Source organism: Porites lutea, chromosome 1 (assembly GCF_958299795.1).
Source record: "Porites lutea chromosome 1, jaPorLute2.1, whole genome shotgun sequence".
Lineage (NCBI taxonomy): Eukaryota > Metazoa > Cnidaria > Anthozoa > Scleractinia > Poritidae > Porites > Porites lutea.
This window is the reverse complement of record NC_133201.1, coordinates 30,495,019-30,512,515: the sequence shown is the minus strand read 5'-3', so window position 1 is coordinate 30,512,515 and position 17,497 is coordinate 30,495,019. Positions and strand designations below refer to the sequence as shown.

The 17,497-nt window shown below is 39.0% G+C and overlaps 2 protein-coding genes across 2 annotated transcripts; one reads left to right on the top strand and one right to left on the bottom strand.

Moving 5' to 3' along the window:
- Positions 1 to 9,912: 9,912 nt before the first annotated feature.
- LOC140936961 (uncharacterized) lies at positions 9,913 to 10,981 on the bottom strand. The gene is made up of 3 exons (XM_073386477.1): positions 10,889 to 10,981; positions 10,688 to 10,795; positions 9,913 to 10,287 (listed from the first exon to the last, which is right to left on the bottom strand). The coding sequence occupies exons 1-3, from the start codon at positions 10,911 to 10,913 to the stop codon at positions 10,106 to 10,108; spliced, it is 315 nt and encodes a 104-aa protein (XP_073242578.1). The 5' UTR covers positions 10,914 to 10,981; the 3' UTR covers positions 9,913 to 10,105.
- Positions 10,982 to 16,599: 5,618 nt separating this feature from the next.
- LOC140927777 (uncharacterized) lies at positions 16,600 to 17,085 on the top strand. The gene has a single exon (XM_073377461.1). The coding sequence runs from the start codon at positions 16,600 to 16,602 to the stop codon at positions 17,083 to 17,085; it is 486 nt and encodes a 161-aa protein (XP_073233562.1).
- The last annotated feature ends 412 nt before the right edge of the window (positions 17,086 to 17,497 follow it).

Here is a 17,497-nt window from a genome sequence, read left to right as displayed (position 1 = left end):
GTTTTTGTTCCTTCTGTATGTCAAGTCTCTGCCAGATGCAGTTACATAAAGCCAGATTGCCGCTTTTGCAGATGATACAAAGGTTTGAAAGAGATTACATCAAAGCACGATGCAGAACAACTTCAAGGGGACCTAGCTGATCCGATCACGTGGTCAGATTCTGCTGGCCTAAACTTTAAATACAGAAAATGCAAAGCGAAGCGCATCACTAGGAAACTCAAACCCGTCAATTTTGACTACTGTATAGCCGACTCCCAGTTTGAGGTTTTCTCGGCAGAGAAGGATCTTGGTGTTTGAAATCACGTGATAACCTCACGTGGAACATACAAGTCGGTGAGCAATGTGCTAAGGCGAGCAGGCTCCTGTCATGTGTACGAAGAATTACCACTCTCGTCAAAAAAATTACGGTTAGACGCTCGGCATACCTCACCCTAGTAAGATCCCATCTTGGCTATGCCACGCAAGTCTGGACTTCGCAGTCTAAAGAACTGATTCGAAAGCTCGAGCGTGTCCAGAGGCGCGCTACAAAGTACATTTTGGACCTTCCATTTATTTGAGACCAAACGTCTAGGAACAAGCTAACGAAACTTAACTTATTACCTATCTCCTTGCTAGTTCCTTTGGCACAAGTTTAAGTTAGTCCCTCTGTTCTCCCTCAAGTCCTAATTACTCACACTACCAGATCTAACAGCAACCGTAATGTTACTCACTTAATTTCAAGGAAACGTAATATACTGTCACTTTTCAGAGATCTTTTTTAAATAGAACCACTAGAATCTGGAACAGTGCTGAGGTGTCCCTCGTCCACGACGGACGTACACCAATATCGGGGGAAGAAGGGAGAGCGTCGCTTCTGAAATGACTGGCGAAAACCTTTAAGAAAGAAAAATCAGGCGCTGAGAAAAGAAATAAAAGATTTAAGAGTAGAAATAGCGAAGATTATTAAAGACCTGAAATCATCGAGAACAACGCAAGATGGCGCGGGAGCAACAGAAAGGGAAATGTCGCCTGGAAGGGTGCGATCAGTCGAGTTTGTTTCCAACCAGTATGACGAGCTTTTCGCCTTCGGAGAGTCAGCTATGCTTCGAATTAATCAGCTAACCGCAAGAGTTAACGAAATCTCTATTATGTGTGATAATATTGCAAAGGCATCGACGCATTTGAAGCATATAGCTACCAAATCAACATTAAAACTGCCGGGATGCCCGCTCTGTCCGAGAACGAATCATCTTAGCAGACCGCTCTCCTTTGCCTCAAATTGTCTCATACTCTTGGAGTGAAGGATGTATCACTCGCCGATGTCGACACGGTTCATCGAGTTCCATCACGTACGGCTTCGGCCCAGCCCAATGCCATAGTGTGTAATTGGAACGAAGACGGCGTGCGAAGTTTCTAATTTAGGGCCTCGGAACTGCTATTTCCAGCATTTTCTGCAGTGATTTGATACGCAGGAAAAAGCAGTTAGGTAGTTATTGTTTACCTTACCCATCTCTAGAGTTGTCAGTAAGGTACATTGTTTACGGAAAAAAGGGCGAGTGACACCCTCAGGGGTGGAATTAAAAACGGATAACTGAGTATTCACCAGCACAAAGTCACTAATATAGTGCGAACGAGGTATCAGTCATCCCGATTTTCAAGTTTTAAAAAGTTTTTTCAGGAAATAATTTTTATTTTCTTATCTTAGCTGTACGGGCGCATGCGAATATATGAACCTTATGCTCCTCAGTAGCTCCTGCTCCAGCAAAATGAAATCCAAATGAGATCTCTTTGGGCAAAAATTGGCTTGACCAGCGATCAAAATAGCTACAGAACTCTACAAGACCAGGATGATAAGAAAATCCCCATCGCAACAGGCGTAAGAACAACCACGGCTTACAATGCTAGTATAAAATTGAAAAGATGTAGCGACAGGAAATTTAAAAGGAATCTGGCTTCACAATTTTGCATCAATTTATTTCCAGATTTATGGGGATTTTGTTTCCTGGTTTTTGGACGATTCGGCTAGATCGGATTGCCTACAGTTTAGTACCGGATCCAAATGTTACAGCAAAAATTCAACTGAGTTTTAAAAAGTTGGCAGGTCCCTTCAATTAAGGCGCATTTCAGAATGCGGTCTTGGTTGTTATATCCGAGAGAGGAACCGGACCCCTGATCCCCTTACAGTACTACTGATCCCGATCCCACGGCTTGTGATCTCAGATCCCGGAGCTGTGATCCCTGATCCCTTATAACTCGTTACAGTTAATAAGCCAACTCGAGTCCACAGCAATTCGGCCTCTATAATCGACAATATATTCACTAATAACCCAGACTAAACTCTTTTTAGCGGTAATAAACATTTCTGACGTACGTTAGTGACCACTTTTCCTAGTTCTGTGTAGCTAAACAAGGAAAGATCAGCATCGAGCTAAATATTTCGTTCGTTACAAGCGATATTTCAAGTTTCCATGCGAACCATTTCATTCTGATGTCCAGTGGGACGAAACAGATGATGTAAACGAGATGTCACAGATGTTTTCTTCATTCTATAACAAATTTAACAAAGTTGCCAATAAACGTGCTCCTATTAAGAAACTGTCAAATCGCAAAGCCAAACAATTCTCCAAATCTTGGATAACAGTCGGATTGAAGACTTCGATACTGAAGAGTTAAATGTAAACTTCATACTTCAGGTGACGAAGCTAAGTACAAATATTATAGGAACAAAATTTTGCCGCCTAAACGTTTCAGTAAAAGTATGTACTATCATGAATATTTCGAACGCAACATGACGAATATTAAAGACTTGGAAGGGAATTAATGAATTACTCCATCGCCGAAAGAAAGACTATAAATGCAATTAGAGACTAAAACCAAAATAATCGAATCATCAAAGAAGAATTGAAGATCGTGAATATTATGAATGAACACTTTGCCTCCGTTGGAAGTGGACTAGCAGGTTAACTTTCACCCCCGCAGCGTCACCATCTTGAGCATGTGAGCAAATGTGAATCTCCAATTTCATCATTTTTCTCTCAGCCCGTAACACCCATTTTTAGTAAAGTTAGAGCTTTTATCGATTCCTGACGTGGACAACAAATCTTACCGCTTGGTATTCCTCTCCTACCAAACTATTACAACTCTCAAGTGACATCATAGCTCCAAAAGTTATCCAACTAATATTAATTAATCTCCTTTGTTTTGTTGTTGTTATTGATGTTGTTTTCTTTGTCTCCCTCTTATTGTCAAACATCTTTTAATATTGATTTTTTTCATTTTGTTCAATCCTTCATCAGCACTACAATGCCTTATGCAACTCATTGTTCCACATAACCCATGCGTTAAAAATGCAGTTTTTCCAAAATATCATGCACAATCACCGTGCGGATTTCAATGGAATTGCAATTACAATTTCCCCTGTGCTGCTTATTTTTTTTTACTTCTGATCCGCTGCGAATTACATGCACTGAGATATACCATAAGAAATGAATAAGACCCTATAAGGCCGGTTGATAAAACGGAACTTAGCAGGTGTTTATTCGATCATGCTGCGTTCTAAACCATCATTTTGAAGTTGCATGCCCTTTCCTAAAAACGTTATCCGATTTATTGTTAACTGAAAACACTATCTGGCTTAACAACTAGTAAAAGGATTTTAACACTAATTTAGAAAAATGAGTAAAATTGTTATATGCAAATTCAAAGCCAGGTGGTCCATTGACTTAGGCTCTGTTTAATTAACAGTCCTATATGTATACGTATTGAAGTTACGGGACATCTTAGCTCAAGTTGCTAAAATACAATGTATACCAGGATAGACTGAATGCGTAACAGAAAAGACGCGTAGAAGATAAAACAGTTCTGAATGCAAGAGGCTTTTTAAAATTCTTGAAAATGAAACAGAACGTTGTCCATACATGACGTGGAATAGAGATGTCTGGGGGTCGGTTATTTAAACGAAGTCTAACTTGGACCGCGGTTAGGAAATCGTTGGACCTCCAGATCTCTTCCCCAGTGGGATATTTTAAGGGGACAAATGATTTCAAGATAAATGGTGTTAACATAAAAGCTTTCGGCAAAGTAAAATGACTTAGAAAACGGTTTTTGTTGAACACTGGCTATCTAAACTCAGTAAATGGTGGTCAATAAATGGTGTTAACTTAAAAGCTTTCAGCAAACTGAAAACGGCTTAGAACACAGTTTTCTTAAACACTGGCTAACTAAACTCAGCATTTACTTTCTATCAAAAATAGAATTATCCTATTTTTTATTTCATCTTTAATCGTAGTCACTTTCTTCGGAAGCATCTGTCTGGTTTTCAGTGCTAGCGCTGTTATTTAATGTGTTCAATGTCAGTTTTCTTTTCGTGCCTAATTAGGCCTAAGGATGTAGCACCGGGCCATAAATTGTAATATAATAAATATTTAAAGAAGAAATAACGGGATATCCGCCGCAATTATGAGTTCTTGGATATTAACTTCTGCATCAAAAAGTAATGTTTCAAATCAAGTAATGTCCACCACTGGGTATATTACGAAATCACTATGACAGGCTCTCCAGTTAGCTTGAGTGGATAGAGCGTTGCGTCCGCTCATTGCAAACGCCAGGGTTAGATTCCTGGTCAAGTCTGAATTTTTTCAGGTTAATTTTTAACCGCTTAGGTTGTTCATTCTGCTGTGAAGATCATGTTTACTTTCATAATGTTGTACGAACCTAAACGTATTTAATTGTCTTGTTTATGTGTAGAAACATACTCGTATGTTTTAAATGAGGTGTAGTCAATTACTTACAGGTAGCTAGTGTAAATTAATTTCAATTTTTTACATCATATCGTTTTAGAATCTTATTTCATCTTTTTGGAGTTTTTATTGTAGTTGTATATTTTTTTGTAAGCAATTTGATCTTTATTTTTATGACAGGTCTTTGTAATTATTTTCACACGACCCCACAAACATTGAGTTTTAAATCCTCGGCGGCAGATTCATAATCCCGCTCAATGTATCAAATTTTGCATAACCCTCTAAAACTTGCATTTTTGACCATATTTGGGTGTAAGTAAGACCCCACATTTGGGCAGTGACGTCATGATCTTGTATTTACAACTCCCTGGTTGGAACATTGGGTGATCTCGTCTCCATCTGTTTGTTTTCTGTTCAACAGGCCCTAACAGGTGAGCAAGCTTGAAGACGATTTCTAGATTTGAAATTGCTATTAGTGCTCTGATATGCTTTATAAACTGCGTTTAAAGCAGCAGCTCATCAAGGAATAAAGTTTTACGCTCCAGATTTTGTCAGAACCAGCTTGTTCTTCGCAGTTCGATTTACATTGAGATAGCGTGTTCGCTCTCCTCTCAGAACCAGGGTTTTCAATGTTATATTTTCCCTTGTAAATTGAATTTTATGCGGTTGGTAATCAAGGAATAGGTTTGTATTATTTAAAACGTTTATCAGGACCAGCGTGTTCTTCGCGGTTCCATTTACATTGAGCCGGTCCTTCTCTCCCGCGAGGAATACAACGCTTTTGAGGACCTTTTGTTTTTTAGAAGTTATTTTTGCGTTTCGAGAGATTTTGTCAACCAGCGTGTCCAATTTAATTTTGCAGCTCGAACACGTCCAGTGAAGGCAGCTCTAAACTCCCATGAGGAATGCAACAAATTTGCGGACCTTTTGTTTTAAAGACCATAATTATGAATCATTTTGCTTTCCGAGAGACTCTTTGTCCTGTGCCACTCGCTCATTACGTCTTTGTATTTTATTAAAGTTTATATTTTATACCTCTGATACATTCCGCCCCATTCTTGCGCTTTTCACACATTTTGCTTACACCAATTTTTTCAGATGTATATTACCATGCGAAATGGTAATATACCTGATGATGCCGTTGATCGGCGAAAGCTCGGAATTTAGTTTTAATTTTTAATTTTAGCAGTCAAAGGCTTCACTTGAACTATATTTTACTTTCGAATTCTAACGTTTGTAGTTTTGAATTTCCATAAAATAGAAGTGCTAACTTGCTCCAATTTACCAACAAAGCTTCAAGCCATGTTGTCATTTGTTAATAGAATTGAAGCCTAGATGATGTACCAAGTTTTTTTCTAAAGTTGAGTGCCATCCTTTTCTATGGCGGAATCCATTGTAAACCTCTAAAATTATGTAACAAATCGCGAAGACCTGGATAGGCACATTCCACAAAAGATAAACGAATTCGCCTCGTTGGCACTTGCCGGAAGGTACCCCTAGTTATAGTAACTTAAACACCCACGGTTCGCCTTTAACAAAGGATAATTTTGACATGATAAAATTCTTAATTCTAGACCAACCTAACATTAATCTTATTAATCATGATATGTATTGATTATACGTATTCCCCCAAAACAGTTCAAATATCCAACACAAAAACAAATATTACCGGTATTAGCGAGTAAGGAACCGAAGAGAGAGGTTTAGTTGGCTTGTATTAATTATTGTCTAAGGAATTTGAAACAATAAGGGATTTTGTCTCCACTTATGTCCAGGATCGAACTCGTTAGCAAAAATTCGCTAGCAAATTGTTTTCGCAATTTTAGCAAAAGTTACGGTTATTATCATCAAAACAGCAATTGCAATATGCTTTGGAAAGCCGGGTTTGGTGTGGAAACAACACTTTTGCACTTGCCAGTGAACGTTTTGATTACCAAAACAACACTTATTAAGCTCGTGCAATAGAAAAATTTGATTAGCAACACAACTCTCAACCACGCACCATGGAAAGTTTTGATCAGCAACAATTAACATTTCTCATTTTCCCACCGCCGTTATAAAATTTTCATGTTGTTCTTTCAACCAAATTATTTTGCTCTAGATCCCTGTCGCACTTTTTCCCGTTGAACTTCGCTAGCTTGTCGCCCTACATTCTCCTTTTCGCTTTCTTTCTCTTTCTCCATACTCTAAATTTGTGGACGTAACAATTAATCTAACTTAATACTTTCGAAATATTTTTCGGTTTCCATTTTGTCTGTACATTGACTATTTAATTGTCTCTGCTTCACAAGAAGCGGTTGACCATGCGATTTCCCGCCAAACAAATGCCGAGTCGCCATACCTGTTGATGCGGAAGGGCGGGCATACACCGCACTACCAAATTTTCTCGAAGAGTAGACTATATTCGACTGACATGTGATACCAATAGATATTCCTTTACCATTTTATCATTGCCTATAGATTTGTCCTGTTTAATTTCAACTGGAATTCTCTATGTTTCTCACGGAATTAGACGCTTCTATTTTATGTGCGAGAACAGCCAGGGGCACCCAACGACTGTTTTCTGTGAAATATCTGTTCGGAAAAACAAATATTGCCTAGAATTTCCTATAGGTTGAGGAAGGCTTAAAATTTCTAGATGAACGTTCCATTCATGTACAATTTTCGATGCTTATCTACTAAAATTCCCTACGATTTTCTGAGGTAAAATGTTTTCCATTTCACTTCCCAGGTTAAGCTACTTTTCGGTAGAGGAAGGAAACCTAAAATTTTGGGAACCGAAAATACGATGCGGAGAGGAATCGGAAAAATTCGCACTATCTTAAAACCTCAAATTGCAGCTAAAACTTTCGGGAAAATGATACTGAGGCCCTTGGAATTTCAAAAAGACTCAAAGTTGCCCTAGGATAACCGAACAGATAAAAATTTTTTAGCGCCACTTGGAATTAAAAGTACTATGCAATCGGCGACAAGATGAGTTGAGACACTTCGTCCAAAAGTGGGTTTTTTTACGTTTTACTTACTTCAAAAGAAGGAAATATAGCATTCCTCCCCCATCCCCTCCGTGCAATGTTGTGCCCTTGTTCTAGCTACCTATTGAAAACAACAAACACCCCAACTTTGAATTGAGGGGACAGGGGAGTGATGCGGATTCTTTTGTTCTCCGAAGTTACCCTATTTGAGTACAATGTCTCAACAATTTTTTGCTGATTGTGGATAGCCTAATAAGTGTTTGCAACGTATTTTGGAGGAAACCGTCGTTGGGTGCCCCTGAACAGCCAAAGCTTGTATAAATGAACTGGACGAAATGGAGCCTACAAATTAAATATAACTAGGTGTTTTTTTAATTTGAAAGTACATAAGTAAATGCCTGAGTCAGAGCTAGAAGAAAATACGGAGAATAAAGTGAAGAAAATTAGGAATTAGGGTGGTTAAACCTTTTTTAAAAAGGTAAAACATTTTGTTTTTGTGTATTGGTGTAGAAAAAAATAGGAAAAACCTTCGAGTAAATTTCCAAAGTGTGAGCAGATGATAAACGAGGACTGAGTTTTTAGTAATTGCTTGTTTTTATTTTCTACCTTACTTTACTTGCTTGCGAAAGTATCCATCAAGATCACGAACGGCATAGTGATTAATCTTGAGGAAGACAAAGGATTTTTATGTGTTTGGCTGCTTAACTATGTCAGCAACTTTGCCGAATCGAGAGTGGAGGTGGGAAGATATGGACGCCTGGATAACCGGTATTTTTCGCATCGATGGAACCTTCTTGGCTCTATGCTGTTTTAAAATATCACAATCAAGCATTTGTTCGTTGAAATTCGCGAAGCGCCTTTCGGTAATACTAATATATTTTCACGGATATTCATGTTCAATGAAAAAAAAGCAAAAACATAACAAAACAAAACAATTGGACCCGACAGTAGTCTGCGTAGCACGCGCTTGTCAAAGCGTCAGTCAAATAATTTTACAGTTGATTGGTTAGCCAGGGGTTAGCTTCAAAGAGTAGTACACATTTTGAATCCTTGGTTCCAAGCTTCTCTTTCGCCTCAACGAACAAATGAGACTCAATAGTCAAATTATTAGTTGAATTATTTACCTCAAGGGGCAGAGGTTTTGTTACAACGATTAAATTTGACGCTTAAACGGGCGAAGAATACTTTAATTTGCATTTGGTACCGAAGTCGCTTGGGACCAAAAGCTTGTTTGACTCTTATCTTTCTTTCTTTCTTTTCTTCCCGAGACCAGCAAGTTAGAGTCGTCAGTTTACTCCGAATAGAATTATTTTTATTCATTACCGCTAAATGCATAGAGGAGAAAAACTATCTTTATGAAGTGGGATTTGATCGATATCTTCGCACCTCCATTAGCCTGGGAGCAACCTCTCCGGGGCGCTCTTGCGGCGGGGCGGGAAAAGGAAAGGAGAGCTTGCAACTACGTCTCTGGAATTTGAATATCTGCATCGAAAAAGTTGATGCGAAATGCTGATTGGCGGAGATGACATTAGTAATGACGTCATTACCTTTGGCACATGTTTTCCAATGTTTTTTTACATTCGCGCTCGTTTTCGCTCCGGGCTGATTGTCGGAAGTCTGACAGCTCAGTCGACGAGGAGCCACAGGAAAATTGGAGGTGGAATTCAAGTTCCAGAGACTTAGTTGGAAGCTCTCCTTCCTTTTCCCGCCCCGCCGCCAGAGCGCCAGGGAGAACTTGCTCGCAGGCTACACCTACATTTGTTCGCCAATCGGCAATGTTAAGTGTATCCGGTCTGGTTTTCGTGCCGGCTCAAAAGCTATCAGGTATACCTTTAGTGTGAACGTACGGGTAACCTAAGAGATAGAGGTATTATACGAACACGTCAACAATTTTTATACTTGTTTGAACTTCATCTGGCTTGCTACCGCTATTTGCTCTTCCCGCGAAACGACAAAGCCAACATCTTTGTACATTTCATAGGACAAGTCCACTGTTTTGCCGAGACCACCTTATCGATGCAATAAAAACATATAGAGAACCCTGCACTGTATATTGATTTAATATGCTTATATTAGCTGCCGGCAGTTCCTGTTGACCAATTAAAATTTTCTCTGTAGAGATATTTCAGGAAAATTTACAATTTTTCTGGTTGCACTAAGCCATAATATGATGATGATAAAATAAAACTACTTTCTCGCATGATTGATGCTCTTTTAAAGTGACCTTTTATTTAATCGTCTCCTAGATTAATACCGTGGGTATTGGCACTGTTCCGGTCAAAAGTGGATACAAAAGAGACTGTGAACAATGAAACACCAGTTAAGTTTTAATTTAGCATTGCTTAGAAAGAAATAAACGAGTAAAATATGTTTTTTTTCCTAAATACAAGGTAATTAAGTAAACTTGTCCCTTCTTCATTTCTTACTAAGGTTGGCAGTTTCAAGAAATCCAGAGGCAAAAGAAAACCCGTATTGCGGACTTATTCCTGCAGATTTGGCTATGTCTGCGCCCATCTTAACTGCATCTGTGGGATTCTCCTTTGCAAGTTGAGCGACTGCATCAACCGCTCCTTTCAGGGCACCACCTTGAACAGAAGCTAAATTCAAATAGGGAAAATGGTGAATTTCGTAACTTAATGTATTTAAACAACAGTCACTTATGTTTGAATTGTAGTGGAATTTGAATGAAAGTCAGTCTGCCAAAACTTTCCCTTGAGTGCCCCCACCCATTCCTCCCGCTCCCCCCCACCCGCCTCCAAAAGGAGGCAAAAACTGAATAAGGAGTAGAATTGGAGGTTGTGGTAACTTTCAGTGCTAACGCTTGGAAGAGAGTTTGTCACAAGGCGTTAATTTGTTATTATCTAGTACTGTAATCTCATTGCTAACTGAGTTCTACAGCGAATAAAGGGCGGGTGATAGGGAACACTAAACAAAATGAACCCGACCTCTACGACATAGCCCTTTTAAAAGAAAAAATCGTTAAGACTGATTACTTACTTATGTCACCACAATGCTGCTGCTGCTCATTTTCGTACTGTTGCTTCACCCATGCCGGAGCGTTTGACCATTCTTGGTGTGTGTTGTAAAACCTGCCCGTTAATGAACCTGCAGATTACGTGTGCAAAGTCAGTGAAGTAAAAAGAACACTTTTTCGAATAAAGAGGCGAAATTCGTAAAAGAATTTTTAATTCAACTTACCAAGCTTTTTAAATATTTCGTTCATGGTGTTGTTTCGATTCAGTACTTCACGTCCAGTGACTGCCTACTCGATGCCGTCAAGCCTAATCACTCAGTGAACTTGCTAGTTCATGTCAGTGAAAGCGGGATTTTATAGTGTCCCATATTAACACTCGTGCTTGGCTATCCAGTCCAGATCAAGCGGCTTCTTTGTGCAGTAGTGCTTCGTATATTAACTTCCGTGCCGCTGAAAAACTAGCTATTTTAGTTACAGATTGTTATTTTTAGTTTTCTTGTTTTCCACATTAACTCCATAGCCTGGATAGAGCGCTGTCCATCGCATAACAAAACCAGAAGGCACATTATTCAGTTTTTTCCTTTGTATTTTTAATAATATATTTCTTTTTTTTTTCTAATTTTACCATCATATTAGTAATACTTAACAAGAAACGTTTTGAGCTGAAAAACGTGTTCGTGAAAATCAATATAAGTTCACATCATTATTTAGAAAGTTGTTGTTGTTGTTGTTGTTTTTTGTTTTTTTTTTTTCAGGCTCTATTGGAAAACAGTATACTAGTTCTTCTTCTTCTTTTTCTACCTTGAGGAACAGGGTTGGGGTTGACTGGTCATTAGCTAAAGCTAAAAAACAAAAGAATCGGTAATCTCTGTCGTCCGAGAAAAAAAAATATGAGCATTAGCAAGAGCCATTTTCTTTTTTTTTTAAAAAAGAGATTACTCACTTGTTCATTGAGAAAAAAGTCCTAGTTTTACTTCTCTTGATTTACAACCTCTTATTCTTAGTTTCCTCTTCCAGAGACATTTTTAATAAGTCTGTTTGTTTTAGTATTATTTTTTTTTCCGGTTGCAATAATTTTAGCATACAGCACCCTGGTTAACGTGAACCAGTATCATTTTAAAAGGATATTTCAATTCTTTTCTAAAAACAGGAAATATATAGGATCAATATATAGGATCAGCATCACGCGGGCTCTCAAGTCCTAGAATCTTTTCGCCCTTTGTAAGGGAATCCGGATTCTGGCATCAGGGATATTTTTGTTTGTGGAATTCAGAATCCGGGAATTTTTTTTTTTGGAATAAACGATATACTGGGCTCTTGACGCCAGAATACAGCTCAAGGAGTTTGGAATACCATTATCACCATAATCTTTTGCCTAGCAGCTTTCGTGACTTGTTCTTAAGTAGTAATCAAGTCCATCAATACGAAACTCGACTACCCTCTCAGTATAGACCTCATTTTTGTAGAACAAATATAAAGCAATTCAGTATCCTTTACCGAGGACCTAAAATCTGGAATTCGTTGCCTATTTCACTAATTAGCTCTCCTTCTATATTTGTTTTTTAAAAAAAATTAAAGAATTATCTCACTGATAGCCGATCTGTCTCTTAATTTTCTGATCTTGCTCACTCTGCACTCAGCCATGAATTTAGTTCACTAGATAGTTGAAGGAAGCCTATTAATATAAGCTTCATGCTTCGTTAGGCTTCCTTGTCACATTAATTTTATAATTTAATTAACACCTTTTGTTCATGTTGTATAAGGTTTTGTGAGTGACTAAATAAAATAAATAAATAAATAAACTGAATGGTAGATTCCTGGAATGCTCTTTGCATGTTAAGCGGAACAGAAGGTGATGGCAAACCACGGCATCCCAAGCCACGTGTCAACAAAATAATAACTTTTCAATGTTTCTCTAAAAAAAATACGAGGGACGCGAGGAGATTGCGCGCGCGAAGGCTTTGCAAAGCAACGGCAAAGACTGAAGGCGAAAGTGTCAATTTGAGGGCATCTTCCCGCTCCAACGATATAAAACGCTAGTGAACCAAAAATAGGACATCTAGTTGCCAAAAATAAACATAGTGCGAGTGCTTGCCCTATCTAAGTCCTATTGAGTCGCTAGGAGCAAAATCTTTCCATACGCACGACCGTGTGCATATAAAGAATAAATAAGCAAATTTTCACTGTCAGTTTGTGAAAAAAATTCCTTCAAACTAGACGATTGTGGCGTGTTTGTAACCAACCAATAGAAGGGTTTGTTTTTCTGCTCCACGTGTTAAGAAATTATTGCAGTTATTCAAAAAGCAAATATTTTAGTCTGTGACTAAATCGAGTTATGGATGCACTTGGTAAGTTTGGAGAACACTCAAGAAGCTAGAGTTGCTCCAGGCTTTCTCTCCTACTCTCCAAACATCCAGTGTGCATAGAAATAGTTATTGCCCCGGTAGGGATTTCTCCCAGAAGGGAAAATCCCCAGGAAGCACTCTAGTAACTCCCACGTATATTAAGGAAAGTACTTACAGCTGAAATATACAGTCAGTATGCCAGAAAAAAATCTCGATTTGCTTGAACAGGGCCCGCGAGGAATCGGTAGGTAATGATGGCTTTTCTATTTTTTGCGCCCGCAAATACGACATGGTTAGGATGACGTAAAGACAGAAAATCCCCAAGGGACCGCTTAGGTAGATTCTGTGACATTTATTTTACAGTCACACTTCTATAGTCTTTTGCGTTATGTGTTAGTAGTGACATTCCGTGGAGCAGTTGTTTTGAAAGTTATGGACCCTCGACGCTCGTTAAGCGCAGATGAAGTTATAAGGTGCGAATAACTGTGTATATATACTGTTAACACTTGGAGAGTTTGCCAGACGCGAGTTCACAAATCGTCGATTGGAAACCTTGCCAGACACTCTCTCTCTTTGACCGGAATAAGACTCAGCCCCAAACAAGCAAGACGAGTGGATCAACGGCTAGCTTATCACTAGCAGAACGATGGACGATTACAGAAATTCGCCGACAATCAAATTCTGTGCTGACTTATTCCCTGCTCACAGATGTCCTTCCGCTATCATAAGTTTAAAATAAGACTAGAATGCGCGAGCGTGAATTGATCAAACGTCCTCTTAATTTCTAAGGCTTACTTTCCGGCAAACAATATGAACTGTATGTAAAAAGTGAAAGAGAAAAAGCGAAAAATTCAACTTCTAACTTTCTACCATTCTCTAAACTGAGAATGTTTTGATTAAAACTGTGTAAATCAAACTGAAGCTGTGCATGGAACCGTGCGTTTCCTGTTTTTATCTCACATATTGTATGAAATATGTGTGAAAATCTTCATTATGAATCGGTATATTTCAAAGAGCAACACAAGGAACAAGAGTACTATTGACCGACAATATACAGAACGGGGACAGCTGTAATGTCAACTATTACTAGTATTAAATAAGCAGATAGGAGTAAGCTTAAGCTTTGTTTATGTACACGTCATCTCTTGTAAAAGGCATGGGTCGCACTTGGCAAATTTTTTGAACAATTTGTTTACCTTGCGGTAAAAATCTATCATCGGGGAACATTACCAAGTGCGACCCAAGTTTTCAAGTTGGAAAAAACTTTGAAAATCGCAAAATACATCAAAGACGCCGTAGGCTTGTGTGGGGTAGGCAGAGTTTGGAAAACTCGAGCTAAACAATAGGAATCACAGCGGTAACTGTCAGCGCTTGACAGGGAAAGATGATCAATTTAAAACACGATTACACTATGAGTAGTCTCCCATTTTTCCTCAGGGATAGTAGAGGGAGCCAAGCGCTAGCGCGTGTGAAAATCACCCCACGCGAGAAAAGGCGACACGCTCTCTCCCCACCGCGTCTCGCCTTTCTCCCGTCGGGTGATTTTCACGCGCGCTCGCGTTTCGCTCGCTCTACTATCCCTGAGGAAAAATGGGGGACTACTCGTAGTCTAAAACACGATCAATTTGAAGATCTTTGAAACAATCGCAGAAATATTTTCTCACCTTCGCGTTTTCGTTGTGAACGGACGAGGCTGCTACTACATACTCTTCGCCATTTCAACGTTTTTACGAAAACTCTATTCAGGCGAGCAATTCACAAGCTTAAAATCCTTCGCCATTTCAACGTTTTTACGGGAACTCTTTACAGGCGAGCCAATAACAGTTTACTCAGGCAAGTACAGTCAGAGGATTATTTGTTATTGTCCGAGCTAAATGCAGTCGCACCCAAGCACTTTATTTTCTTTATCTCTCCTATCCTCCTGAAACTGGAAAAGGAGGAAAACGATCCTATGATCGGACGACGAAAAGTTAATATTCTCTGGTATCTGGCCGACTTGGATTCAGACGCCGAGCTTTTCATGTGCCAAACCTAATGCATCATTAAATTATATTATAACATATTTCGCAAGCAGTTTGGCCGAAATAAACACTTTTCTCCTTTGAATTTAGCTCGGCTGAAATTAAGATCGGCGTGTGTCAAATGGACACTCCCAGCCAGTCTAAATAATTTGAGCCTAATTTGGCTTGTCTAATCACAAGGCCAATACAGTCCAGTTATCTAAGGCTGATTTGGACCCAGGGGCTGAACCGAGTCCCAGCAGTGTGCATAGAATTAGCTTTTGATGGGGCTGTTTTTAATGGCTAATAAATTGTGCAAAAATGGCTCCAGGAGAGGCTTTCGCCTGCAGGGCTAAATTGGTTCTTTGGGGCTGAAACAGATCTTTTCATTTTACCATGTATTCCAATATTTCGAAATAAACCAAACCAGACAAATGAGATGATATATTTTCAAGTGAAATATTCATCAATCCGGTCTCTTTGCTCTTTTATACATTGCTTTCGCTCCAACAGTGAGCTGAAACCAAATACTTAAAACAGACGATAAGCCTGAACAAGTAAACTTTGAATTGAAACGAACATTTGAAAGAACGGATATTGTTTTCACGAATGGATAACGAGAATGAGTAACGAAAGGTACTTAGTGCCAACGAGAATTTGATATCAACGGAGCAAGCATCAGTTCATTATTGCGAGAATGATATTGAATGATATTGACTAAAAAAGAATAAGTGAACCCTTGTGTGATCATGTCCGTAATTCTCATGACCACTTTGTTTTTCAGATCACAGATATTACAAGGAGAAATTTGATGCTGATCGCTCTTAGAGCTTAAAGGGTTAAGACCATATTAACACATTGAACTGGTTTTCCTACTGTTTCAATGGAAAGGGAGGACGAGGATTGAAACTTGAAAAAGTAGGGACGCCTACAAATATTACCAAAACAGTTATCATTGTTAGTGCGCACTAGTGAAATTAGTTTCATAAATTGTCTTCTTAACTCTAAAGGAGCAATTTGCATCTGGGGAAATAGAATAAGAGACAAATTCGTATAGAATTGACCTAAAACAGCAATATCCTCGTGATATAGCCAAACTAAAAGCATATTTTGCTGATTCTTATACCACAAAGCACCAACGTAACTATTCGGAGATCGTTTTATTTTGTTGTGCTCGTGCCAATGCACTACCTTGTGGCGGGTGCAGACATGGGAAGGAGCTAAGAAGGGCACTTCGGTTAACTTATGATAGATGTTTGCAGCCGTTCATAAGCACCCAACGAACCTGTTGGAAACCAAAACAGAACTGACTGGCTCCCCTTTTTGAAGGCCCAGGAATTAAGACTGTTTCTCCACTGGGCGCCAATAAGTCAAAATCTTTCAATAGGTCGTTTTTATTACTTTTCTTCCTATTGTTGAAGAGACATTTCGGTTCTATACAGCAACTTACAAATTCTGCTATTCTTCTATACATGCAGGTATTCAATCAAAGAACCGCAAAATAATGATGAATCTCCGTGGCACTTTTAACTAAAGCTTACATACGGAAGCGCCCTCCGCCATCCCATTCGTGACATCAACTGTGACATGATGGCAGTTACTCCTGCTAATGAAACTAGACACCTAATTGAACTGTGTGAATTGTTTCAATATACTCAATTGATCAAGGAGCCTACACGTGTCACTTCAAGTACTAAATCACTTATCGACTTATTTCTTACCAATGAGCCGGTCAAATTTGCTACATCAGGTGTATCTCCTATTGGTTGCAGCGATCATAATTTGATCTATGTCTCTCGCAAATTAACATGCCCTAGGTCGATCCCGCGAATCATTGAGTCGAGACAATATAAAACTTTTGTGCCTGATGACTTTGTGAATGACATGGCGCTGGTTCCGTGTGACGCAATTGAGCAGATTGATAACCCTATTGGCGCATGGGAGGTGTGGAAACAATCATTTCTAGCAGTAGCCAACCTTCATGCACTTGTTCAGAAAAGGAGAGTTAGAAACTGTAATGCTCCCTGGTTCACCCCTGAGATCAAACGATTGATGTGGGAAAGAGACAGGATATAGCGCATCGCAATTGTCACTAGTGATCAGTTGAAATGGGCAGAGTACGGGAGACTTAGAAATGGTGTTAGGCCGTTCTATTAAGGCCTCCAAAAAGAATTACTATCATTCGTTTTTCGAGGATAACGTTGGGAAAGCTAAAGCGACTTGGAATGGAATTAATACATTATTATCGCGAAAGAAAAACTTTGCTCCGGTTTCAAAATTGATTATTGGTGACAAGGTGATAACTGACCCTCATGAGCTGAGCAATGCTTTTAACAGGCATTTTGTCGATGTTGGTCCTAACTTAGCGGCGAACATAAATCCCCCTCGAGTCAGTTTTCGTGATTTTGTAGAACCGTGTGATAGCACCTTCGAGCTCGAATTACTGACTATTGATGGACTGCGAAAACTTGTGAATGATATTCCTGTG